This window comes from Festucalex cinctus, chromosome 3 (genome assembly GCF_051991245.1).
Source record: "Festucalex cinctus isolate MCC-2025b chromosome 3, RoL_Fcin_1.0, whole genome shotgun sequence".
Lineage (NCBI taxonomy): Eukaryota > Metazoa > Chordata > Actinopteri > Syngnathiformes > Syngnathidae > Festucalex > Festucalex cinctus.
Genome location: NC_135413.1, coordinates 10,539,774 through 10,567,204, shown reverse-complemented (window position 1 = coordinate 10,567,204; position 27,431 = coordinate 10,539,774). Strand labels below are relative to the sequence as shown.

Sequence of the window (27,431 nt, the reverse complement as noted above, 5' to 3'; positions counted from 1 at the left end):
TACAAAATCAGTATAATTGTAAAAATAAAATAAAATAAAATAAATAAATAAAAATAAAAAGATTTATTTTGAGTTGTTTAAATTTATACATTTGCACCTTGCTTTTTTTTTTTTTTTTTTTAAATAACTATTCAATTTAGTTTCATCCAAAGGGAACTTGCATAATAGTGTCAAGATTTTTATTTGTCTGAATATTTTATGTTTAAACATTTTCTTGTTTTCTACCAAAAAGAAATGATCTTCCTAATCGTGTTCAATTATTACCAAAATAATTCTGATTAATATTTTCTTCACAATTGAGCAGCCCTACTATATTGTGCTTTTGTTTGTTTTCACACTTATATTTTCCATTTATCTTGTTAGTACATTCTGCAAAATCTTAAAATAAGAAAATTTAATTTATGAAACCCCAGTTCAGGCCCTTTGATGTTGGTCAGTCATCTTAATGTGGAAAATATTTGTCTTAAGCCTCACAGTCCTTAAAACTGGCTGTTAACACTCAAGGCTAATAAGTATCTTAAAATAAGCAGAATGATATCTGATAATCTTATTTTAAGTAAAATAACTAACTGACTCCTACAGCATTTTAGCTTATTGTGCATAAACATTTTAAGATTTACAAACTAATTGAGAAATTAGACAAATAATCTTAAAACAAGATTAATAATCTTGGAAATTCTGCAATTACAAAGTATATAATTCTCAAAACAAGACAAAGAAGATTATGGCTTGATATAAGCATTTAAGTCTAGGTTAGATATCTGATTATTTTAATTTTTTTTTTATTTTTTTTTTATTTTTTTTTAAAGGTACACTCAGTATTATACAGTGGCATCTAGTGGTGAAACAATAAATCATTCGGAAAAAAAAAATTGTTTGTGTTAGTAGTATGTAAAAAGATATGTTGTATCGCATAAACGTACTTTTTTTTAAATATAACGGTTAGTCTAGAAATCGCAAATTATCTTACATGTCCGGGCCGCGGCTTCTAGTGTCTGCCATGTTTCGCCGCCATCTTTCTGCTACGGGTGCCGTCAAAGACAAATTTCAGCGCTCCATTTCTTAACGCGTTTTTGGAACGCACTTCCGGTTTGTATGGCGACCGCATGTCCACGAAGAAGAAGAGTTTCCGGTCCCCGAAGAGAGCATTATCAAGCATCATACTTACTTTGGGAATTTATTTAATTTCAGCGCGACAAAACAAGAGTTTATATTGTAGCCGCATTTGCCAGATGGAGAGAAATGAGGAACAGACTAGGTTTGGGACGTGCCGGTGCCTTCGACTGCTTTCTACTTGACCGGTAAGTAAGAGTACATTTGTGTTTACGTTTTGAGAGCGAGAGAAAAAGTATACATCGTACTAATTAATACGATGTTCGTACCTTTGTTTTACGATCACTGTATCTGTTGATTAGCAACTCCGCACCACTCGAACGATTTCGTTATGAAGCTACTTGCTTTGAAAAAAAAAAAAAAGATTCCCGCTGGCACGTTATATTTAGAGTAAATGCGCAAGTTATTGTGTAATGTAATGTAACTGTGATTTCGGAGGTATATTTGCCCATAACTTCAATGGAGAATCTAAAGCATACTGTATTAGTGGAGGAGTTGAAAATTATTTTCGTTGTGGTTGGTGAAAATAGTGTTCTCGAAATTAATTTTCGGCAGGGAATAACTTTCTGGACTTAAATGCTGGCTGTACCGTAAGCACTGCTAGAGTCTGAAGTCTCTCACTCAAGTGTGTACTGGTCCATTGTGTAATTGGGTGCACAAGAATTTACAGGCTGCTACGTTTTCCACGGAAACTCGACAAGCAAGCAGCCTTTGCATATTCTATGCAGTATGCAGTCAAGTTACTTTTATCTAGCTAATACAATGTTTTGGGCCCAAAAACTAAAGATCTTACCTCTATTTTGGGGGCTTTGTTGGAAAGTTGGTGACATATAGTAGTATCATCAATTATTCTATTTTATTTTATAATTTTGTTTTTGTTTGTGTCACACTAGATCAACAGCCAAACTTGAGGGCTTCCAGAACCATATTCTGATGTATACAAGCATTCATGCACCGTTTAAATACATCACCGACCTGCAAGAAAAAAAAATATCAAGGGGAGAGTCAGCAGCCATATTGGAATGCCCCGAATGAGGACACTTGAATGGAGGACCCCAGAAGGCTTCGGTGTTGTACCACCAGTATCTCCACCTACCATATCTGAGCTGCAACAAACTGAAGTCAGCCGACGTCTTGGTATGTCATTTACATATGGACGGCATTGCACACTACATTAACTTTTTGTGTGAAGCAATACGGAATGGTCACATGTACAAGCACCACTTGTTTTACACAGGACCTGCTGACCAGGTGTCTGAAGCCATGGAGTGACTCCTCCCTCACTTTCCTCAGCAAGCCTTTGAAGAATATGATATCATCGTTGGTGGGAACATGCCCTCACTCCATAACATGTACTTGTGCAGTCAAGGAGCATGTCAAAAATTAATAAAACCAGCAAACATTGAAGTGACTTCATTTTTACTGCAGTCTGTTCACACAATCAATGGACAAGCCTTCCTTAATTTTGCCCCAATAACATCATAGAGTAGGCGAAAAGTAGTGTTACAGATCATACTGTGTTCGGGAGAGTTTGAGGAATGTTGCAATGTTAATGGGGGGCAATGTCAGCACACACACACACACACACAAAAAAACATCATGGTATTGAGTTAATCAGATATTTTAGCTGTGTACAACACATACCTGCTCTGTAACACTACTTTTGGCCCAAACCTGTATGTCTATTTTCCATATTTTGAAATGCACAGCGTATTGGTAAAATTCTGGAACAACTGCAATTCATGTAGCTCATTATATTCTAACAGCATTTTTTTTTTTTTTTTTTTAGTTAATATGTTCATTTCATGTAGACTTTTATTTTACTTTATTTTATTCATTCATTTTCATGTACTGTACCTTACATTCATTGGCCAATGAAGAATTCCTTGTCATTGCAAGCATTTATAATAATTCTCCAGGCTTTTGATGTTTTACATTTCTGGTCATGTAAAATAGTGTTAGGTTAGGTGTCGAATGAACACTGCATGTTGACGCCAAAGGAAATAGTATTTTTTTTAGTTATTAAAAATGTACAAATTAACACACAACAACAATATACAAGTTATACAAACTACAACAACAAGTGTCAGACATGGACTAATTATATGCCAGGTAAAAAACCTTTGTATTGTCCTCAAGGATCTGGGAAAGTGTCACTTATTTGCTACAAGTCCACCAAGGTGCTGCAGTCTGGGATCCAGGTACAGGAAATCATGGTGGTGCTGATGTGGGATCCAGGTACAGGAAATCATGGTGGTGCTGATGTGTCAGCAATGTGTCAAAAAGTATTTCTTGGTGTCAGTCTATCAGCTGGACTTGGATATCTTCATGTTCCTCCATGGTCATTTCCTGTACGAGTCTCTGCAAGAAGGTAACAATTGTATGTCAGATGAGGTACCAAACAATGAACTGAAAGTCACTGAGCCAATTAAGTACATTATTACATGAGCAAGACTATTTGTGAAAGCCATGTAAATTCCTGCACATCGAAGTACAAGGAAGCTGTTGTATCTTCAATCAAAACTAATTAAGTTGCTTCGTGATATTTATTAGGTAAAATTGTTCAACATGATGACAAATCGATATCTGAGTAAAGGGTTTCAAATGTTTTTGTAAGCAGCACTTTTCTGAGTGGTTAGTAGCAACAAGACACGGGGGGAATTACGAGTCTGAGTTGCAGATGTGTAGTTCAGTTAACACCATTATTTTTGCACGATATACTAAACATATCAGCAAACGATGTAATCTAAATACCACATATTCCAAACAAAGGTATGTTTTGAGCCATTCACATGCATGCTCGAATGGAATTATTTTTCCATGATGACATAATTGTACGTTACGAGATACCGCGTTCTCTTCCTCGTCATCTCCCTCGCCCCCTTTGAGATGGTCCACATGTCTATAAAACATATAACATAACTGTGTGTTCTCTGTTGCATGGTTTAGTTGCACTAACAAATATGAACATAGATAGCCATTATCATTAGCTGACGTACAGTATTTCCTAACAATGCCGACAAAAATATTAAATCTGAAATTAAATGACTAAATCACAATTATTAGGGATCTGTACAGTATGTCTAACAAATGCAATTCACTTACGTCATCACTCGAGGGAATACCAGAAGTTGTTTGCGTTCTGTTCCGGTGAAATTGGTGGTAGGCTGTTGAAGTAGGGTCTCTCTGGGACGCCGTAGTTCGTATGCTTAAAATCATTGCATTATCTTGTTTGACCGATAGATGGCGGTCGTGAGCTACACACTGGGGCTTTAAGTGAACATAGACTCTTAGAGCGTATTAGCTTATTATGCGTGAAAATTAACTAATTTTAGGATTTACAAACTAAGTAAGAAATAAAAGACAAATAATCTTAAAACAAGATTAATAATCTTAGAAATTCTGCTCTTGTATAGTAAATAATTCTCATAACAGATCAATAAGCCTTTATGGCTTGATATATATCCGTTTAAGTCTAGGTTAGGTAGCTTAAATTTGCAGTGCAGTTCAGGGTGTATCCCGCCTACTGCCTGAAGCCAGCTGGAGTAGGCCCATCCCATCCTCAATCAAGCCTTCTTAAGGATTGTGACTGCCGACACTCCTCGACGGAGTATTTAACTTGCTACACCTTTGCCAAGAGCTTTATTCTGACCTCGTGTGAATTAGTTTGATCTCTAGCTTCGTCTCTTGTTTCTAGTTTGTTTCGTGAGTCCTTTTGTTCATAGTTTTGAGTTGTTTCCTCAGCTTTTAGCTTGAGTGTGTTTTTCTACGTCGCCTTTAGTTATCCGCTTTTTACAGCGTGTTTAGTATTTTGGTTTTGTTTATTTGTTTTGTGCAGTTTTGTAGCCCTCGGGTATATTTTTGTTACCACTTCTCCTTGCAGCTTTTGCAAGCGTCTTCTGTTAACTGTTTCTCTCCTGGCTTCGTCCAGCCCTTTTTGTTCCAGTACTTGTCAAATAAATTCGTTAAATTATCTTTTTGTGTTTCTGTGTTTGTGGGATCCGTATCCGGTTCTACCGGAAACCCTAACAAATTTAGCAGGATTAGTAATTAAACAGCTGTAGTTGGACTACCGTAATAGCAAAAAATAAACCAGTGCATGTAAATGTGTCGTCAGATTATTCCTTTTAGTGATTGAAAAAAAATGCAACAGAAATGTGCAAAAACTAGATGATTGATTGCAACAGGTAAAATCACTTGTATGTATAAAAATAACTGTTAGCCAAAAAACAAAATAAACAGCAAATACTTAAATAATGCCGGAAGTTAACAGAAGCATCAAAAATAAGGTGACAAAATGGTTCAGAAAAAAATATATAAAATGGAATAATTATCTTTTTGTTCAATAGTTCTTACAGTAAAATTTGCAAAAAACTCAGTAAATAAATAAATGTACCGCATTTTCTGCACTATAAGGCATTATAAGGCGCACCTTCAATGAATGACAAATTTTAAAACTTTTTCCATGTATAAGGCGCTACAGTAGAGGCTGGGGTTACGTTATGCATCCATTAGATGGTGCTGCGCTAAAGGGAATGTCAACAAAACAGTCAGATAGGTCAGTCAAACTTTATTAATAGATTACAAACCAGCTTTCTGACAACTCCATTCACTCCTAAAATGAATAAACAGCAGTTTTATTATTTTCTCGGAGTTAAAGTATTCGTATTAGCTAGCGATCCAAGATGGTGGGATCTTCTGCGCATGCACGTCACTGATCGTGCAGGGTCACCGATAGTGTCTTGACAGCGAGACCTGTTGCGGCTCAATATTAATCCATATATAAGGCGCACTTGATTATAAGGCGCATGGTCAGCTTTTGAAAAAATTGAAGGCTTTTAGGTGCGCCTTATAGTGCGGAAAATACGGTAATTAATTTAAATAATACCTTGATTCAATCATGAAGCTTTTTTGTATGTTGCTTCAATCACCCTATTAATTGGTTGAGTGTGCTTAGTCGACTTGTGCCTTGGACCGGTTCTGTGAGTGAGGACCACAGTCTGGACTGACAAAGAATGAAAATGATAATAAAAAAAGTTTTCCAAATGTTTCTAGCCCTGCTTGTCATTTTTCTTTCATTTGATGGTGTGGCCTGGTGTTGAACAGAAGAACCTGTTTGCCGCCGATGAGATACGGGTGTGTTTTATGATTATGCGGCACATATTGTTTTTCTTTGTTGGTTTGGCTCATTTTGTGAAATAGAAAAGGCATTCTTCACACATCAAAGATCATTTTGCCAAACAGTTTGACAGATGTTTTTTATTTGCAATGAGACACTTGAGAGTGAGACACATGTACTAGTTACAGTTGAAATTTGATGACATCTGAGGAACTAGCTGTTTCTTCGCATCCCAAATTACCAATTGAATATGAGTTCGAGATTGCGTTGTTTTGATGTTTGTCGCAGTTATATAATGTCAATAAAAAGTATGATAAAGAAATCCTAAACATTAAAAAGGGAAGTCAAGCTGGCATTCACATCACGATGTGGCCCAACTTCAAAGTAAAAGTCTACTAAGGTTATTTGCATTACTGTCAATACTTTAATACTTGTCCAAACTTTATTTTGAAGTTAGCCTTAGTGTGAATGCACTGATGGGAGACAGGGCTGCCCTCCCAACTCCCGGAGGGCCCCACAAAGTGTGGAGGCCATTAAAAAAAGATCAAAATACATACTTACTTCAGAAGGCCTTTTAAAATTGTATATGTTTTTTATTTTGTTGACGGTGACATGTGTGGTAGCACATGTAAATAAGTGGCTAGATCATGTCACGTGTAAATGTAAACCTGGCTAATGTAATGAACACATATTTAATAACACACTTAGAAGCATAAAATTAAAGGCTGACAAATTGTAGTGTTACAGTTCTAGTTGTATTAAAAGTCCATAGATAAAGATCTTTGCTGGGCCATCTGGTAGCGACCTCTCCTACTGGCAGCCCTGCGTACATACACGTCGTAGCCGGCGCCGGTGCCCGCCTCGTGGTCATCTTCATGGTCCTCCACGACGCGATGGTGTCGCTCTGCCAGGCTGTACTGCGCCTGGAGGCTGGCGGCAGCTTTGACGCTAGGCCAGCTTTTTTTACGCAGGCTGTCACGCAGAGGAGGCGGTGCCCTCTGGACGTCGCCTCGGATCGAGCTGAGCTCCGAAGAGCCGCGGGCCGCCCCGTGAGCGCCTTTGACAGAGTTGAGCGAGGCCTGAGAGCCGCAGTGGTGCTCGTGAACGCAGCGCGAGCCTGAAGACGACGACCTCCTGAAGGCCTGAAGGGATTGAATTTCCTCTGGAAGATCTCCCAGGTCCCCTGACAGCTTCTATAGAACAAACACCACTCACAAGTCAACTTTTATTTTAATTTATATTTTTTAACGCTAAACCACCATATCGAATGACAAGTTTAATTTGCCAACAAAAAAACGGTCTAAAATATTAAAAATAAATAAATAAAAATAGCACCTACCCCATTGTCTTTTACAAAAGACATAAAGTCATAATAATTGCAAAGAATTAGTGTTGTTCCGATACCGATACTGGTATCGGCAGAGGTGCCGATACTGGATTAAAACAGTCGTATCGATATCTGTGAGTACTCACCAGTAACATGCCGATACCATTAATTGTAACACTAATATAGGATTTTGGATGCAGAATCTTGTGTCTTGCTCGTGTACGACATTCACTGATATGTGACATGTTCACTGCATGCCGATCTAAGATATCCTATTGGCCCTTGAATGCTCTGAACCAATGGCAGGACAGCTTTTTCATGTTAAGGGAAAAAAAACCTTTGGTATCGGTATGGTATCGGCCGATACTGCAAAGCTGTGTATCGGAATCGGTATCGGGGGCCAAAAACGGTATTGGAACAACACTACAAAGAATGTTAAGAATGAAACCGGTTATGTGTCATGAATTCATTCTTCAGTGCACATGAGATTGTGCATCTTTAAGTGTGGCCACCAGGGGGCATGATAATACAGAGATACAGTACAGTGTTCCCTCGTTTTCCGCTGGAGTTAGGTTCCAAAAAATACCCGCAATAAATGAAATCCGCGAAGTAGTTAGCTTTATGTTTTACAACTCTTATAAATGTTTTAAGGCTCTAAAATCCCCGACCGCACAATTTATACACTTTTCTCATTGAGGCATTTACATGTTCTCACATTTCTCTCTTGTTCAAACATTGACAATGTTCAAACCTTCATAAATTTTATAAAATGGGTATATTACTGTAAAGAAAATATGCAAAATTGCACTTTAAAAAAAAAATCCGCGATACAGCGAGACCACGAAAAGTGAACCGCGTTATAGCGAGGGAAGACTGTACATTAAAAACGAGGTTTGCAGGAGCTGGAGAGAAAAAAAGATATATGCTCGTGAGTATTGTTATATCATCTATTTACATGTGTCACTAAATGTTATTGTTTAAATATTAGGGATGAGAGAGTATCAATACAAGGTATTGGGATAAAAAGTGGTATTGAACATTCTTGTTAAATATCCCTTGTTTAAAAGATTACATAACTTTGATGCCGTTTTGTTAGCCTATCTATGGTCTCTTGCTATGTATGTTAGCATTAAGCTAGCAGACTATCGGAAGTTACCGGGTAAGAGGTTTGGTTTCATACCTAATGTTTCATTCTCTTTGTTTTATATTTAAACTTGAACAACGGCATCAACCAGCCTGAAGCAAGCATTAAGCCTCTTTTTGAAGAATTGTTCTCAATCTGCCAAACTTCCATTTGTTGTGACATTCTAGTATGTTAGTGTAATATGTAATGAGAAAAGTCTTGAGTTTAGCCCACTGACCTTTTCTCTGAGGGTCAAGAGTTCATAGTGCGGAGGCTCAAACGGCGAGTGGTAGTCCCCACGCTGAAACAAGTTATTCTTGCGTACCAACACCTAAAATGCAAAATACACAGTATTTTGAACATGAGGACACCTTTTGGAAAGATTAAGCCTTTGAAGAAGCGATCATGTGATCACCTTCTTGCGCGGCTGCTTGATCTGCACCAAGATGGAGACTATGAGGAGCAGCATGACCACGCCCGTGGACACGCAGATCACCGTGCTGTGAGTCCTCGTCATGTGCTGGAAGATTCCTTTCTGCTTCTTCTCTGAGCGACAAATAAACATATAACATATAACTTCATGTCTGTCGACTGAGCTATGGTTATTACTTTAAAAATAGAAAGATAGATCATGTTAGATGCTCAAATTACTAAAAGGATAAGTTGTCAACAAATAAAAATCCAATGCATAACCTTTGCAGTTGCTTTCGTCCCAGGGAAAGACACAGTTTTGTATGCCGTTGCACACCAGAGAACTGTTGATGCACATGTTACTGTGACAGAAGAATGTGCTGCCTACACATGGAGCTGCAACACACACACGCACACACAGTATATTGTTAAAGTTGAACTAAATACTATATATTAGTGCTGTGCATTCGTTTGAGTGTGCGTGGCAAATTAAGAATTTAATTAAAATTTGAGGACTCAAATTAGATGGTGCGACGTCGCCGGAACTGATATTTTGTTTCCATGTTAAATGTTTAGCGTGAGTGCACTTTCTATAACAGTTCCAGACTTGGGACATGTGGGAACACCAGTAGACCCATCTTAAAATAGTATATACTGCATGTATGGAGTCCATACACATGAAATCATACCTGATGTTCTTTTGCCAATGCTCTGAATTCTTTTCATGGCACCCTGCAAATATTTTCCACTGATTACATGTAAAGCAAACCTGTTACCTGTTTGACATTTATTAAACACAACAAAAAGGAGAGAAGAAACTCAAGCTGCATTCGAGGATGGTAGAAAGTCGGATATATCCGAGTTGGTTTTTCCCAGTTCCGACCTGAAAGCGTTTGTGGCGAAAGTAAACAACCAAAATGGCGGATAGCGGTAAATTGTTTTTTATTTTGGTTCTTAAAACTAATTTTGACCTCCAGCAAACTTACCTTCTCGTGATTTTGTTTCACTTTTTTTTTTTTTTTCATAAGCATTCCATACCGCTCAGTAGTTTACCGTATAATTTCATGCCGGAAGATAGCGGCATACTGTCAAGTCCGTTGCTTTACATCGAATATTTATGAACGCTATCTAGTTTTATACTCAAGTCAATTGTGTTTTACCATTCACGGTATGTTTCCAAAGGGGTCACCATTATAGAGTGACATCACTTGTAGTCCGCCGGTGAAGTCGGGGTCCTTCTTTTTTTCTGACTTCGCAAGTGGAATTTCCGAGTTCAAGAGGGCATACCCGCCCACACTTCCTGGTTTGAACTGGAAAAGTCCGACTTCCGACAATCCTCGAATGCAGCATCAGTTCAAAGCTCGCGAGGAGAGAGGAGACCACTTTTTCCCACGCACCTCAATTAATTAGTACAACATTTTCCTCCGAGTGTAACTATATTTGTTTTCACAAGTATGATTCTATAGAATAAAGCCAAAAGGATGTTCTATTCAATGATATGAGGATTTGTACAAATGTAGGATAAGCATGAGGGAAATGTAGGAATATAAGTTATCATACATTTGCTGCAATGAAGAATTGCTTCTGCTTGCAATGAAGAATGCTTTGCTCTGCTCCACACTCACATTCACATAGCCTAGCTACTCGTATGTTATCTTAATAGAAGATGACTCGAGCACAAGAACCAGAACATCTAACGCAGCAGAATGGTTAGAGACAGTCTGCTGAGGCCGCCTGTTTTCTGTTAAGAAATGATTGCAAACTTGACCACACATACTCAGCCATCTTCCACTCACATTCACACACACATAGACAAACAAGCATACTGTGTTCCAACTATATTTTGCATTTGCATTATTAGGGTTGGAATACCTATGTAATGTAACGAGGGGCGTGAAAACCAAAAAAAAAAGAGACGGTGAGGAGGGGATTTTTTTCAGAGTGCAGTAGTGAATTGTAGGGGTGTGCCAAAAAATCAATTCATAAAAGAATCGAGATTCTCATTTATGAATCAAATCAATCGATATTAATATCCAAAAATCGATTTTATTTAAATTAGGGCTGTCAAAGTTAAAGCGTTAATAGATTAATTAATCACAGAAAAATGTTGCATTAATCGCATATTAACGCAGATTAATCGCACTATTTTTTTTGGGCCGCACTTGAGCCTTGAATGTAACCGCGGATGGTTCCATTGAAGGCTGCGCAATAAATGTTTAAACAAAAAAAACAAAAAACTTTAATGTCTCTATTTGTCATTTTGTCTTGCAAAGCAGACTGGAGTAGATCATGACAATGTTGTGCATATCTGTAAATTGAAGCAGAAATCATTTGTCGATCAAATAATTTTGAATTGAAAATCGTTTGAATCGAGAATCGAAAATTGATTCTGAATGGAATCGTAGACCCAAAAATCGTAATCTAATCGAATCGTGAGATAGTCAAAGATTCCCAGCCCTAGTGAATTGTATCAGTCAGTTCATCTCTCTCCTTGCGAGCTTTGAACTGAGGGGCATATTCACTAAGAATGTGCTGCGTCCAGTAATAGCACGAAATATTGCACCACAACTGCAGCCGCAATCTGCGCCCAGTTACCCACCTATTCACTAAGGATATTGCTCTAATCATATACCGGCGCAAACACGCCCACAAAACTGACAGCTTGGAGCAAATTTGCACCTGATTTATCACACATGGCAATGGATTTGCGCCAAGAACATGGTTGTTATATTAACAGTTGCGAGAAAGATGACATTATCAGAGGTTCCGGGACTTTGGGCGGCGCCTGGCGAGGCTCCGGGACTTTGGGCGGCGCCTGGCGAGGCTCCGGGACTTTGGGCGGCGCCTGGCGAGGCTCCGGGACTTTGGGCGGCGCCTGGCGAGGCTCCGGGACTTTGGGCGGCGCCTGGCGAGGCTCCCGGACTTTGGGCGGCGCCTGGCGAGGCTCAGGGTCTTTGGGCGGCGCCTGGCGAGGCTCAGGGTCTTTGGGCGGCGCCTGGCGAGGTTCAGGGACTTGAGGCCGCAGCAGACAAGGTTCAGGGGTGAGAGGCCGCAGCAGACAAGATTCAGGGGCGAGAGGCCGCAGCAGACGAGGTTCAGGGGCGAGAGGCCGCAGCAGACGAGGTTCAGGGGCGAGAGGCTGCAGCAGGCGAGGTTCAGGAGCGAGAGACGGCGCCTGACGAGGTTCAGGGGCGAGAGGCTGCATGTGGCTCACCAGTTCATGGACCTGGCTTGACAGCTCCTCCAGCTGCGAAACAACGGCTTGCTGAACCTTTTCCTGGTTGGCAAGCCGGACCTCCAGGCTCTGTAGCCTAGCCTCGACCTTTCCTGCTGGGTCCATGCTGGCCGAAGTGTATTGACACGACGAGGAGAGGTAGGACTCAGACGCAGGATAAAGGTAGGCCACAAAGGCAATAGGTTTATTTCCGGCCAACAGCTGTCTACTCTCAACTTGAGAGGAGAAAGGGGAATCAAAAGGTGGAGAACTAAAAACGCTCCACTGGGGAGGAAAAGGTAGTGATGTGCTTCTCGGGTCGAATCCCTGAAGCGTGTGCCGAGTAATGCAGATGAGTGGTTCATGAACGGCGTGTCAATGCGTGTGTTGATGACGTACGTGGTGACGTTTGAAGCCCCACGAAGCAGGTGTACCACGTGACTGATTCAGGAAATGATTCGCTAGGTTTGAGTGTAGTTCGAAATAAAAGCGGCAAAGAAACGCTATGGATTCCCCTTCACTTTTTGTGTTTTCGGGTCCCGTATTGCGCTACTTTTTTTGCTTTTGGCATTCGATTTGACGAGCCTCTTTTTGCGATGGAACCAGCAAGAAAGAGATTTTCCCTTGTTTAGGAGCACTTTGAGCAGATCTCACCTCAGAAGGTAATGCACTGCAATTACGGTACTATTTTAACAGATTCCAATAATAAAATAAAATAAAATGTGACAACACATAAAATTCACATTTTTCTGTTCACAGTTGAAAGTCCCCTTCAGTACTGGGAATCACAGAAATATACGCGTCCAATTCTATACAAACTTGCTATCTCATATCGATGCACCCCTGTTTCATCAGTACCATGTGAAAGAGTTTTTTTCCAAAGCAGGTGAAATTCTCTGCAAAAAAAAGAAACCGCCTGAGTCCAAAAACTTCGGAAAAAATAGTTTTTAAATAAAAATGAATAAGCACTTTATTTTACCTCCTTATTTCACATTTTCACTTGTTGCATAAGCACAAACATAGACAAAGTAACAGAACAATTCATGTTAAAACACTCTTCAAATATATATTCTTTTGTATTTCGAGCATGATTTACACCCCACCATTTTATTGCATGCACCAAGCATGTTATACATTTTCTGTCCACATGATGGCGTAGTCGAGAAAATGAATCATCTTGAAGCCCCTACGTGTGTGTGAAGCATTTCACTGCAGGGCTTCACTGCTTTACGGGGCTTCATTTTGCCATCACTAGGAAAAGGCACAAAAACAAGGCAAAACAACAAGGCAACGGGAACAAGGACTCGAGGACTGTGGGACGCTTCCTGCACTGACTGTGTGACACTTCGGCCCTGAGGGGAGAATGCAGGTGGCTTTTATTGTCTGGGTTGATTGGTGGCAGGTGTTAGTAATCATGGGCGGGGACCGGTAATTATGGAGCGGCAGGAAGAGCAAGTGACCTGGGGTGAGAGGAGAGTTAGGATTTTCAAAGCAAGGCAGGAAACATGGATACCAAAATAAAAGCATGGGCCGTCACGCCGGTGGCGGCGTGACAACAGCACTTAGCTCTTTTTATTAGCATTTTTATTTTATTTTATTAGCATGTGTTTATTTATTCGTTTATGTATTTATTTATGTATCCCCTGGATATTTCATGGGATGGGGCCAGGCAGGTGCATCTCGAGGGGGAGGGGAAAAAAAAAAAAAAAAAAAAGCGCCCCGGTGCAGCGCTACGGCTGCATGGAGCGCGCACGCATCCGTGCAACCCGTCAGGCAACAGCGACATGAATAGAGGACCAAAATATATTGTGACTGTTGTTCTAATAATTTCAGAAAATTGGGCATATGAGATGGGCACATATTTAGTGAGGATCGATCACATTTTCATATAGTCGGGCCAGGCCTCGCCTCCTTAACTGTCACCCGCTCTCACTTGAAAGTTTTTTTTTCCCCCCTCGGAGTGAGTGGCCTACTATCCAATGCGCCGTACTAAAACAAGTCAAATATGAATAAATGAAGCAGTAAAAAATACTCAATATAATTCAGTGTTTGATAAAATAATAAAACAAGATGTCATCCCGCAAATTAATTAACAAAATCGGCTATAATTACCCCGGCGCATATAGGCCTAAATAAATTAAAATACAGTGTTGGCTAAATCATATTTTAAACACTATTGCGGAGCAGGGAACGCAAGCAATGCGCTCACATCACACTTGACCCATGAGTGCTCCATTCATGCAAACACTCCCTCGTCCTTGCCTCTTTTTTTTTTTTTTGGTCCCACCTCCCCGACAAACTGTGGCCGACGCGCCTCTCTTGGCAAGACAACACACGATGATCGGCTGGTGTCTTGTCGCGTTCAGACGTGTAGTGTGACTACACGCCCCGTCCACAACACAGAGCGAATTTGTCGGGTAATGTGACAGCACAACTGTCGTGTAAGACAAAAAAATCGCGTAGTCTGACATTGGCATAAGTGTTTAGAGCGCCATTAAGCTGTAAAGAACAGAGAGGACGACAACGACGTCATTCATTCATAAAGTACAAATTATTGGTGCGATCGTGTTTAAAAAATCTATTTTCAGAGGTTGGCGTGGCCGTACAGTATGCATCTGGCACCTAAAAATGATCGGAAAATGTCTCCCCGCCATTGCCGATCAGCCCGGGTTACGCGATGTATCTTAAACTAACACGGAAATATTTCCCCCTCGCTCTCTTTTTCTCTCTCTCTTTCTCTCCTCTCTGCGTGATCAGCCGCGCATGTTGTGCGGCAAATGGCATGCACTGCCGGAGATCGAGGTGGGTCAGGTTAATACATGCTTTCCAAAAACGTTATTTGCTTTCACGCAAACGAGGTGTTGCTATTTGCGCCGGCGTTAGTGATTTAGACGCTGCATATCAATGAGTCTCATTTGCACTGGGGTGGGCATATTTTGCGTCAAATATATGCAAATTACCTAATTTACATACGCGCAAATAACACTGGCGCACCGTGACGCAATCTGTTCGGCAGAGCACTTAGTGACGGATTTCCCCATCTGCGCGTGTTTAGTGAATTAGGTGCTCCCTAAATGCTCCATTTTTGCCGGTTAGCGCGGTGCAAAGGCGACGCAAACCTTTAGTGAATAGGCCCCTGAGTGTCTTCTCTCCTTTTTGTTGTGTTTAATAAATGTCAAACAGGTAAACCTGACACAAACACAAGTGTGCATGTTTATCTCGGAGCTGTTTTCTTCCCGTTTCTTAGTTCAAACACCAACAGCCCAACTAGTTGCCAGCTGGGCAAGACATTTTGAAATACCCAGGTTTGTAAAATTAGTTTCAAACCATCAAGCCGTGAAGCTCGCATGTCATGAGTAAAAAGTATTTTGTCAGCTCACGGTCAGCGAAAGAAGTGAACAACATCCGAAAGCGACTCAGTCGGCTGCTCTCGTCCGCCCACATCCTCACCACGCCCACGCCCGTGTCCAGCATGATGTCGTTGGCCACGGTGCTGCAAAACTTGGCCTGCAGCAAACATAGCAACATAACATTTTCTCCTAATGAGTGCTTCATGATCCTGGATAAACCTTTTTAGAATGATCATGAACAATAGATGCCAGCGTATTTCCATGCAGCAGAAAGCAATCGACTATTTTGATGTGTACGTGGTAACGTAAATGTATTTTGCTTGAGGTTTGGCTTTGTCTGACTAATTATACCCCAAAATGCTTAGGTTCAATGACTTAATTTTGTCACAGCGGAACTTGTGGATGAGGAGGAGAAATTGAGTGGATGTAATTGTACAGAGAAAATAACTAAAAGCAGACACTCCTGAAGAGACAGACTTGGAACTAATCCACCACAGTCACAGGTACTGTATGTACAAAATGTTGGCTTGCTTTGTTTACGTGTGTAATTTAGCAAAACATAATTACTAGCCTGCTAACTAATGTCAGCTCTATAGTTAGCTCATCCTTGAGTGAGTTTTCACTGCGTCTATTTTTGAATCAACTTGCCTATGGAATTACGGCCAATATTCTATATCTCTTTCAAGCAATTTACCTTACGACTTACGACGATCTACCGCGCACAGACAGCCATAAACAAATTACAGTCAGCGACACAGCAGTTGGTTAATTAAACCCTCGCACACATAAAAACTGCCTGCAGCTGAAAATCGGTGACCCCTGGTGATATTTGTTTCTATTTCTTTTTTGCGAATGTCACTCCACACACTGTGCAACGGTTCAGTCGCTTTCGACCATGCCAGGTAGGTGACAAGATCTTCTTTTCGAAAGAACACTGCACACATTCAGACTAAAGGCTCAAATCATCATTCAAGACATTTCCATTGTTTTCTCAATCACTCAACCTTTGGTCGCATCATGTAAGGTTTTCTTTACTAGTGGTGCAATCTGCATATTTGCCACACAGAAGTACATTGTGATCAAAACAACTGTAGACTCATTTAAAAGTTTTTGGATAACCTTGAGGTCCTCGATGGCGTTGCTTCCATCATAAACGGCCACAAAGTTTTTCTTGCACTCGTTGGAGTTCTCCATCTGGTACTCCAGGAATCTCAGGTAAATCTATAACATGTAATGACAACATGGAGGAACTCAGGTATGTATTTCATCATCTATAATAATCATGCTGTAACCCCATAAAAGCACCGGATTCACAGCAAAATTACTATAACACTCATTATCTGTTATAATTGTGCATGAGAAATGACACAATCACACCTTCTGTCTCTGATTGGTTGTATTTCCTCAGTTGTAAATTGCAAATTAAATTAGAGGCATGCGATGTGGCCAGAGAGAGATGAGTCAAGTCATAATGACAGTTTTAGCATGTGGTGTGCGTGCGTGTGCGTGGGTGTGCGTGTGTTCGTGTACATAATACATTGTGAGGACCAAAATACATCTTTATCCAACAGAATGAGGACATTTTTGTGAAGTGAGGACATTTTGGCCGGTCCTCACTTCTCAAGACCACTTTTTGAAGCTCAAGACTTGGTTTTAGAGTTTAGGTTTGGATTGGGTTATGGTTGGGGTTAGGGTTAGGCAATAATTTTTGATGGTTGGGGTTAGGGTAAGGGTCTAGGAAATGCATTATGTCAATGGATGTCCTCACAAAGATATATGTACAAGGATGTGTGTGTGTGTGTGTGTTTTTTTTTAACTGTAAACACCCCCTTTAATTTGTGACTATAAACAAGCAGGGGTTACACCTAGTGTCAACACAAACTAAACAAAAATAATTTCGTCAACACACATTTTTCACCGGACTAAAACTAGACTAGATTAGACTAACACTCACATTAATAAACAATAACTAGGACTAAAGCAGTATGCATTTTCGTCAACTAATGAAGACGAGACGAAAATGTACTTCACAAAACAAAAACAAGACGAATATTTTCTGTTTTTTTTTTTTTAATCTTGTCTCTGCTAAGAAACATGCACAACTGATTCACAGTACAAAGTAAATAATAATAATAATAATAATAATAATAATAATAATAATAATAATAATAATAATAATAATAATAAAGTAAATTATAGCTATAACTTATTAATCTACGACTATAACGTTCCAACAATAATGTTAATCCGACCGCTAACTAATGCTGGCTAATTTACTAGCTCATAGCATGGATAGTAGCCACTGTAATTGTGTGTGAAGTTTTTCAGCAAAGAGGTGAAAGAAAATTTTATGTGAAACAGTTTTAAAAATATACAGTGGTAAAATGGTTGTCCTGACTAAAAAGTTGACAGTTTTTGTTGACTAAAACTAGATGAATAAAATTATGTTTTCTTGGACTAAAATAAAGACTAAAATGCTAGATTTATAGTCGACTAAAAATGGACTAAATAAAAACGGGATGAGGTTGACTAACTGTGATTAAAAACTAACAAGTGTGACTGAAATTGGACTAAAACTGAGACTACATTTTAAAATGATGCATAAAATTAACACTAGTTTGCACCTTGTTGTTAGTCGGGGCACGTATGGTCCAGATGCAGTCCACGGCCTGGTCGGGCTTGACTTTGTACTCCTCCTCCACTTGGCTGGATCGGATCAGGCCATCAGCCCCGGACAGCTCAAACTGACAATCTGGAGGAGGGCCACTGAGTCTCAGCATTCTATTTTCATTGAAGAATAAGTCATTGATAAGCTACCTGGGATGGGATTTAGAAGTCCCCCCACATGCAGGTAGAACTCCGGGTCTTTACATGGAAACAAAAGAGAATACATTTGAGTTTCTAACAAGCATTTTAAATTCTCATATTGGCAATGTGATTTGTGGGATAAACTGACTTGTTGAAATGTGGATTAAAGTAAAATATACTTTTTTTTCTTAATGATTTGAACTGGTTGTGAAATGTGGAATGAGAAAAAGCAGGGATAGTAATAATAATAATAATAATAATAATAATAATAATAATAATAATAATAATCCTAATAATAATAATAATAATATTTTTTTTCCCTGTTTTTTTTTTTTTTTTTTTTTTTTTTTTAGTAATTCTTACAAATCAAATGAGACATGCTACAAAAGCGATCACCTGCCGTGAAGCTGTAGCGGACCTGAAAACCGATCCCCTCCAATTCTTCATCGCTATAGAAGCGGATCCACATGAAGCGTCCACTGGAGAGGATCAGCCCGGGGCAAGTGGCGCCGCAGAAGCGGTTGATAAGCGGGGAGAAACTGAAGGGACCATCGCGCACCTCGATGTGGTCGAAGCGACACTCGAAGGACGCCTCGATGTAGAAGGATTTGTTGAACTGCAGCTCGATTCTCTGCCGGGGCAGCGCTAGGGGTAGAGTCATTATGAGTGGAACCTGCTTCCCTTTAACTTTACTTTACAAAACGAAACCATGTTAAATTATTGAAAAGATTTTTCCACCATTAGAGGTTTTCTCTAACCTTGCTCTCGCAAGATGAATTCTCGCTGTATTTGTGAGTTCACAAACTCCGGAGAATACCATCTTGTACCGCTCCCACTGATAACTGCCGCTTCGGACCAATCACAGAGTGACATTGTGTTTGGGGGTGGGATATGCAACTGTGACGAAACCAGGAAGCCGGCGCAGACGCCGGGGCTAACAAACAAACCCAACATGGACGAATGGACGCTACAATTAATTCTGCTCTCGCATAATTAATCACCATTTCCTTGTTGAATGTCCAACAGCAAGAGGCATTTCGTGCATTTGTAGCCGGTAAGATGTTCGTGCTTTTCCCCCTCTTTGACATGAACGATGAACGGACACAAACGCATTTTCTGTCATGTTTCGGTTTTGGGTGGTTGGGTTTTAGTTTGGTTTTGGGTTTTTGTGTTGTCTTTTGTCCAGGTTTGTCTCCCCTAGTCTCGTCACTGTTGACCTTGTCCACCCGTGTGTGTGTCTCCCCTCCCCGTTTGTGTGACCTAATTAGTGCCCTCTGCCTGCTGTGTTTCCCAGGTGTGTCTGGTTATTGTCTCATTAGTGTTGGTATAAGGGAGTGGTGTGTGTTTCACGCGGGTGTGGGAGCATTGCATGTTGTATGTTGAATGTTGTGCACGCCACGCCACGCCACGCCACGCCACGCCACGCCACGCCACGCCACGCCACGCCACGCCACGCCAAGTCTTACCACTATGCTATGTCTCCACTCCACACCCTGTCTCCACGCCACGCCAAGTCATGTCCACACCTTACCAAGTCATTCCACGTTCCTGCCAGTCAATAAAGTTATTATCATTCCTGTCATTGCTCTTCCTGCCTGTTTTCTCCGCCTCTGGGTCCATCCACCACACCCTAAAGTTGAATGTAATAGAACAGAATGACTTTATGAAGAACAGACGTTCCATTCCGCGGCGTTTCAAGCAGGCTAAATGTTGCCTTATTTTCCTCTGTGAAAACAGCCTATTGTAGCTACATTATGCTAACGGAATGTGAACGGTACTACTGTATGGCAATAACATTCACGGCCGTATCACACTAAGTAGTGAATGGGTCTATATGTTTTTCACAATCGTCAATTTCCATAAATGACAGCCCACCTTTCGGCTCATGCACAATGACGCTAGCCTGGGGGCGACATACACTAATAATGACTAGAATCAGGTTGACGTCCGTCGAGCGGGGTGACTACAATATGTAACTGCATATTAACATCGGAATGAGGTCCAATTAATTGACGTAATTTGCACATCGTTTTGGAGTACAGCACAGGACTGAACTTCGACCGACTAAAGCAATATGATCTGCACGTCCCGTCGACATCGATTATTTAGTGAGGATCGAGAGTCTCATTACGTGAAGTGGCCATCTTTGTATAACATTATAAAACTTCTTACCTCTGAAAACATAGTTTAATTGGATATGAAGAGCCCAGTCTTCAGTATTGAGGTCGTGCACGTACGAGTGCGCGCAGCGTGTACGAGCGTGCAGTTTGTTTTCGGCCACAGGTGGCAGTAGCGATTTGAAATTTTAAATCTTCCATATAGCTGCTTTAACAATTAAAATACCCCCAAATTTTTCTGATTGCGCCCTTGCGGGCGCTCGCATATGTGACACTTCAGCATATCCACTCCAAAAAATCAGTGCCCACCACTGGCTAGTAGTTACTAATCACATTCAAAATCAGTCCAATACATCCTTGTGGTCAAAAGCATTTTAATTGAGTTGCATTGTGGAAATATCAGAAATGTTTGGAATTGTGACTTGCCTGTGAGAAATACCCTTTTGCCTTCTTGTAATGACAACTGTCAGTATTATTCATTCTCAGGCCCTTGGGCTGTTTGGTTACTCATTGGTCTATTTATTTACTATAATTCCATTTGCGCAAAAAGTGCCCTTTTTTTCCCCCAGAGCACTTGCCCCCGAAAATGTCTGTGCACGCCACTGCCCTACGTGACATTTTCATCCATGGCCGTGATTGGTTAAAACAAACGTGTAGAATGTCGCATCGTCCAATCAGCTCAAATTATTGTACAGAATGTCCCACCTTTTGCCGAAGAAATTACTGGAGAGGTAACAGTAATATCCATCTGGCTATCGCCAGGTTAGGTTTTCTCAGCTGCTTAGGTATATTTCTCAGATCAGAATTTAATTGAACTCCTTGCCCATTTTCACATCATTGTGTCACTTGAGCACATTAAAAAGCAGTTTCTCATTTCTTTGAACATGTTGCACATGATTTGGCACATCCATCCAAGGTATTATGCCCAATTCCTGTCATGTTTTGGTTCCATGTGGTTGGGGTTTGTTTAGTTTTAGGTGTTATTGTAGTGTTTTTGTCCTGAGTTCTCCCCTTGTCTTGTCGTGGTTAACCTCATCTCCCTGCATGTGTCTTCCCTTCCCAGTATGTGTGACCAATCAGTGCCCTGAGCCTATTGTGTTTCCCAGGTGTGTCTCGTCGTGTTGGTGTATTTAGTCAGTGGTGTTTGTTCAGTCCGTGTGGAAGCTTTGTCCTGTCGGTGTCGCGCTGCAACTCAAGTCAAGTCAAGTCAATTCTTGGAACAACGGTGTTTTTGGTTTCCGGATAAGTCATCCTCGTCTCAGTCCAGTTGCCCCTCGTCATGGTGACATCATCATTGTTACTAGTGTCTAGTCACCCACGTCATCATCAATTCGCTGTGAGTTGCCCACGTCCTGTCAAGTTGTCCACGATCTGGCCCCTCATTCAGTCAAGTCATGACGACCTGCTACACTTTGTCCGGTCCAGTCATGGCGACCTGTCTTCTCTCGTTCAATAAAGCCATGGCGACCAGTCCCCTCTCGTTCAGTCCAGTCATGGCGACCAGTCATCTCATGTCCCGTCCCATCATGGCAACCAGCTTCCCCCTGTCTGGTCAAGTGTTGGCGACCTTTCACATTCTGTCCCGTCGTTAACTTGTTTTATGTAAATAAAGTTCCTTATATTGCCCTTCCTGTCTGTCTCCCTGTAATGTGTCCCCGCATTTGGGTCCATCCCTTGCGCCACCAACCGTGACAATTCTTTTACATGTTTTACTGAAAACGTCACATATTCATGTTTCTGAAGCACCAAGATGCTACAAGTTGGCACTAAAGCCAAAGGAAAGTAATACAGTTTACCCTCAGTGGTTAGAGAATGTCGTCACCACATGTGCATGTACACATGCACTTCTGATGCATTATTAATCATAGTTTTCTAATCAAATCATGTATATTTACCTTCTAGCACAAACAGGCACTCTTTGTTGGGAGGGTAGGTATTGGGGTAGTTTGGGGAGCTGAAGCTGCCACCATCCGCGTGTCGTATCCAGTTCCCACAATGGCGAGAGCGTGGTGGCCTCTGAGACGGTTTGAGCCCTTTGGATGCAGCACCGTTACCTGCACAACAACACAAGTCAGTCCTTCTCAAATAGGTGGGCGCCCCTGGGGGGCACGGTGTGATGCTAAGGGGGGCAACATGTCTTTTCTTGCCTTACTAGAAAATGTGTAATTGCAAATCCAGTACAGTAGGTTGCAGTGGCCCTTTCATTAACTGAGAGTGCACATGGAGTATTAGCTCCTCGGGACGCGGGACGTGATTTTGCACATCAGTTTATTTCCGGTCCGGGTTGCGAATGCGCAACCGAGGGGCACAAAGTTGGAAGCATTTTTGACTCAGCATACACGTCGCAATCCAAACCGGAAACAAACTGATGTGCAAAAAAACAGTCCCGCCTCTTCCGTGGCATATACCCCATTTATAGTCACAGAGAAGAGTTGGGAGGGTGCAAAATATTTTATTCTTCTTCTTGACTTACAAAATATAATTGAGAAGCACTGGTCTAATGTAATGTGTCAGGCTCCAGAGATGGCAAAAATACTCACATGGGGCATATATACTCAAGGTTTGCGTCGCCTTTGCACAGCGCTAACCGGCAAAAATGGAGCATTCCGGGAGCGCTTAAACTAAACACCCGCAGATGGGGAAATCCGTCACTAAGTGCTCTGCCAACCAGATTGTGCCTTGGTGCGCCGATGTTATTTGCGCGTATTAGGTCATTTGCATACATTTGAAACAAAATATGCCCACCCCAAAGCAAATGAGACTCATTGACATACAGCGTCTAATTGAGCGCTCCCTCATCTAAGCATTTTCCTTATGCCTACACGTAACTACTGTAATTGCTGAACTATAACCTGATTATAAGCCGCACCCAGTACATTTCTAAAGGAAAAAGCATTTTATCCATACATAAGCCGCACCTGACTATAAGCCGCATGTGCCCACATTGAAATATGAGATATTTACAAAGAAAGACGGTACACAGAAAGCGTTTTCAAAGGTTTAATTAATAATATACCTTAGCTTTTCTTTCCAAACAGTGCCTGTGACACGGCAGAAACACAGCAGCAATACGGTGGTAACATCCCGGTAAAAGTCACTGAGACTGAGGCTTCTTGTATTTTCCATGGTGAGGGTTCATGCTCATTTTAGTCATGCACAAAGCGCCAAGTTACATTAAACTTGCCTCTTCCTCGACACATATATTCCACCGGTCTCACTCTTACCTTTTCTGCTCGAGCGCCCCTGGCGGCCGTCAGAAAAAAATCCATATATAAGCCGCATCATTGTTTATCCGCAGGGTTGAAAGCGTGTGAAAAAAGTCGCGGCTAATAGTCCGGCAATTACGGTACATGGTTGGGGCATGAAAATATATCAATTAAGACCTCCTGTGGCTGGAATACATCCCACAAGTTTTCCACACTGTGACAACAAGGCGCTCTAAAGTGGCTTTTGCAGTCAACTATCATGTGATGAAAGTCAAGTCACAGCTGAGGGTAAATGGTACTTCATTTATATACTTCCCCACGTCCTCAAAGCACTTTTACATTTTGACTACTCGTTGATGCTGCAGCATAGGGGTTCAGGGGTATTTCTTATTTCAAAATGGGGAACGCTGCCTGGGATCGAACCCACAACCTCAGGGTTGCTAGACAACCACTATACTACTGAGTCACCACCCCATGATTGATAACATCGACAGTTTAGTCGATTTAAGGCAAGATGCCAAAAACATGATTAGTTGACTTAATGCTTAAAATGTCGATACGGAATAGTAATGTTGACTAGTCGATTAGTTGAGTTAACCTGGTGTATCTGCTAAATTAGCTAAATAATGACTGGAAGAAAAACAAAACCTTAGGCTAAATGTATGTGCTTGTTCAGAAAATGTTGTTATATCAAAAGAAGTGAAAATTGATTTGTACTTTTGCACTTAAGTACGGGAGTTCAATAAGTACTTCTACTTTTACAAGTATCTACTTTTGCCAAAGTAATGTACTCAGTGAGTTGGGCACAAACGCGTTTGCAAATTTTGAGAGAGAACCCTGCTCCAGAGGCAATTCTTTACGAGCAATGAGGTTTGCTTTGCTGACATTTCCATAATTTTGCATTTTATAAAGGGGGCTACGGCATTTCCCCAGGAGCAACAATACATATATAAAAAGACAAAAGATGTGACGTGCATGGTAATGTACATTTGTCTTCAACAATGCAAGCAGATTTCAATTTTACCTGCTGTCTTCTGAGCCCGAGCAAATCCCTCCTCAATGAAAAGGAGAAGCACCCAGACTGTAAAGGAAGGCCACAGACAGGTGTCAGGACAACGAGGGAATAAAGGAAAGCCAGACAGCACTTAGATGGATTTGTTTGTCTCCACTTGTCGTCTTTGGCTCTGAATGTATATGACAGGCCGGGATCCGGAGGGAGGAATAAACACACAACACTTGTGCCATCTGCTTGCTCAAGTCTCACTCCCTCCTTGTTATCCAGCTATCCGTTTCCTATAGCTATTGTCCTCATTAGGGTGAGCTTGAGCCTATCCCAGCTAACTTTGGGAGAGAGGCAGGATAATCACAGTGATATATACAGGAGAAGCGCACACAAACTACTCACAGTCACATTCACACCTATGAACAATTTAGAGTAAACCTAAAATGCATGTTTCGGTAACATGCTAACTCAACTCAGAAAGAGCTGAGCCAGAGCTGAGATTCAAACCCTGCAGGACCTTAAAACTGTGAGACAGATGCCATAATCACTTTTTACCATGCTGAATGATTACATTACTATTGTATTGTACTCGTTTTATAGCAAGTTATCCAACTTGGCTGATGTACTCAGTTGTCAAGAGGCAGCGAAAACATCAAAAGAGCCAAGCAATCACACGTTGTGCCACATTTGCGTCCATTACGTAAAAATCTGACCCAAATAGAGCATGGCGCCCGAGGGTGCTGAAATGTGCTGCGGCTTGCTGCCACTGTGCCATGTGATGCTGACCCACTGCAAGACACAACACATAGCAACTTTTCAAGAACATGCCAGTGATGCGTTCATTTCAACTTTGGAGTTCAGCTTAGGTACACTTTTATAGTCTATTAAGGCTCAGTACAATTGATGGTTACAAAAGATGTTTCTCATATGTTTTTAGTTTGGTTGTAGTTTGCAATGCTGTGGAAGTGCACCGATTCCCACTGACAGATTTTTGGAATATTGTGGTGACCTTACCTACTCAATGATCTGAGAGTAGTAGTGTTGCTGCATTCTGAAGTTTAAATCGCAGTTGAATGGTGCCGCAGATGTACTTTCAAATATCAAATATCAAATATGCCAAGTCAAATCACATGAGCTTTCACAATAAAAATCACAGTTCTGGGTACATGCCAAGTTGTTTGACTTTTTGTTTTTAATATGTTGTATTTATCCTGATATGAAATATTCAATTGCTCTTCTTTTTTTGTTTTGTTTAATCTTGAAATTGTCTATTCGTTTTATCCAGAGTTGTATAGTATTGTAAAACCAATCACACTAAAATTGATATTCAATGTCTTCTTTTCTTTTTTCTTTCTTCTTCTTTTTTTTTTACATGACCGGCAAAAAAAAAAAGGTGCTCAAAAAGAACATTTTCTTTTTTTTTTTTTTACTAAATTATGTTGATGTTTTAAATACAAATACTCTTGTAACTTAAAGGGATATTTGACTCATTGAGCCATTTTCAGCAGTAAAAAGTTCATTCATTGTATATTAATTAAGTGTAATTGCTCAATGAGTGAAGTATCCCTTTAGCACATTTGTTGAGCTCAAGGCTAACAACACCTTTTATGCTAATAAGAAGGAGCTACTCAATTAACTCGAAACTGCTCTATTCTATCTAAACAAAAAATGAAAAGTAAAAATAATGAATATCTTACTCACCTACATTCATCCTCTCTGCTGCGAGTTTTGGTGGCTTTTATGTGGAAACCCAAGTGACAATTGACATGTTTACATCAATGGCGTTGATACGTGAATGAGGAAGACAACTTTTTCTCTGAAAAATAATCCCCGACGCCAGCAGACGTGCTCCCTGCTGGGGGGAACTGGAGCTCGTATATCACACAAACGAATCAGTGCATCAGTAAAGAGATGAGGAGCAAGTGGAGGAAAAGGAGGATGCCACAAGAGGGGTTTAAGACTAGACCGATCTGGAGCTTGAAGAGAGAGAGAGATCATCGCGCATGTGCAACAAGACCAATACTGTACTTGTGCATTACACTGCGTGGTAGTCCTAGGGGTGTGCTCAAAAAATCGATATGGCAATATTTCCCCAAATATTTAGAATAAGCACATTTTAGAGCTGTAATTTTAATACTTTGATATTTTTGCTCATATCGGCTCATGCATATTAATACATTTTCCCGGTGTGTCTGTGAAAGTTGCTCCTTGCTCTGCAGTGCGTGCACATTTAGACCAGGCATGCCACTTGGTGGTAAACCACAAGAGCAAAACAATATTTTTGTCAGTCAGCATAGCAAACATATCCTTTAGGTGTACATATGACTGTTATGCAAGTAAATTAATGTAATATATCGGGATACGTATCGCCTTGAAGATCAAGTATTGGGATACATATGTATCGCGATACGTATCGTATCATGACCCCTGTATCGTGATATCATATTGTGAGGTTGGCGGCAATACCCAGCCCTAGTAGTCTCCCAATTATTAGCTCTTTAACAGAAAACACCATGGTACCAGATGAGAGCAGGGGTGTCCAAACGTTTTCATTTGAGGGCCACATACAGAAAATCAGAAGGACGCAAGGGCCACATAATGTTATGAAGAGAAATTATGTTTAATCTTAAAAATTGTACA

The 27,431-nt window shown here is 40.8% G+C and overlaps 1 protein-coding gene and 1 long non-coding RNA gene across 3 annotated transcripts; one reads left to right on the top strand and one right to left on the bottom strand.

Moving 5' to 3' along the window:
- The first annotated feature begins 1,146 nt into the window (after window positions 1-1,146).
- LOC144016693 (uncharacterized) lies at window positions 1,147-2,488 on the top strand. The gene is made up of 3 exons (XR_013282977.1): window positions 1,147-1,301; window positions 2,007-2,250; window positions 2,351-2,488. It is a non-coding gene; the product is annotated as an uncharacterized LOC144016693 (long non-coding RNA).
- A 3,866-nt stretch (window positions 2,489-6,354) lies between these two features.
- neto2b (neuropilin (NRP) and tolloid (TLL)-like 2b) lies at window positions 6,355-26,744 on the bottom strand. 2 transcript variants are annotated; one of them, XM_077515761.1, is made up of 12 exons: window positions 26,493-26,744; window positions 24,813-24,869; window positions 22,478-22,636; window positions 18,862-19,110; window positions 18,475-18,522; window positions 18,282-18,409; window positions 16,777-16,878; window positions 15,688-15,814; window positions 9,376-9,489; window positions 9,098-9,228; window positions 8,921-9,013; window positions 6,355-7,425 (listed from the first exon to the last, which is right to left on the bottom strand). In XM_077515761.1, exons 1-12 carry the CDS (start codon window positions 26,500-26,502, stop codon window positions 6,991-6,993), a joined length of 1,653 nt encoding a protein of 550 aa, XP_077371887.1. In that variant the 5' UTR covers window positions 26,503-26,744; the 3' UTR covers window positions 6,355-6,990. The 2 variants fall into 2 exon arrangements, with proteins under 2 accessions (XP_077371887.1, XP_077371888.1); XM_077515762.1 differs by lacking the exon at window positions 18,862-19,110.
- Between the last annotated feature and the right edge of the window lie 687 nt (window positions 26,745-27,431).

What these genes read in the sequence shown, in the direction of transcription:
- neto2b (XM_077515761.1), bottom strand. An exon ending in GTGCCTGTTTGTGCTAGAAG is followed by an intron (nt 19,111 to 22,477) that starts GTAAATATACAT and finishes CTCTACCCCTAG; the next exon opens with CGCTGCCCCGGCAGAGAATC. An exon ending in GGACGAAAGCAACTGCAAAG is followed by an intron (nt 9,229 to 9,375) that starts GTTATGCATTGG and finishes TTTGTCGCTCAG; the next exon opens with AGAAGAAGCAGAAAGGAATC.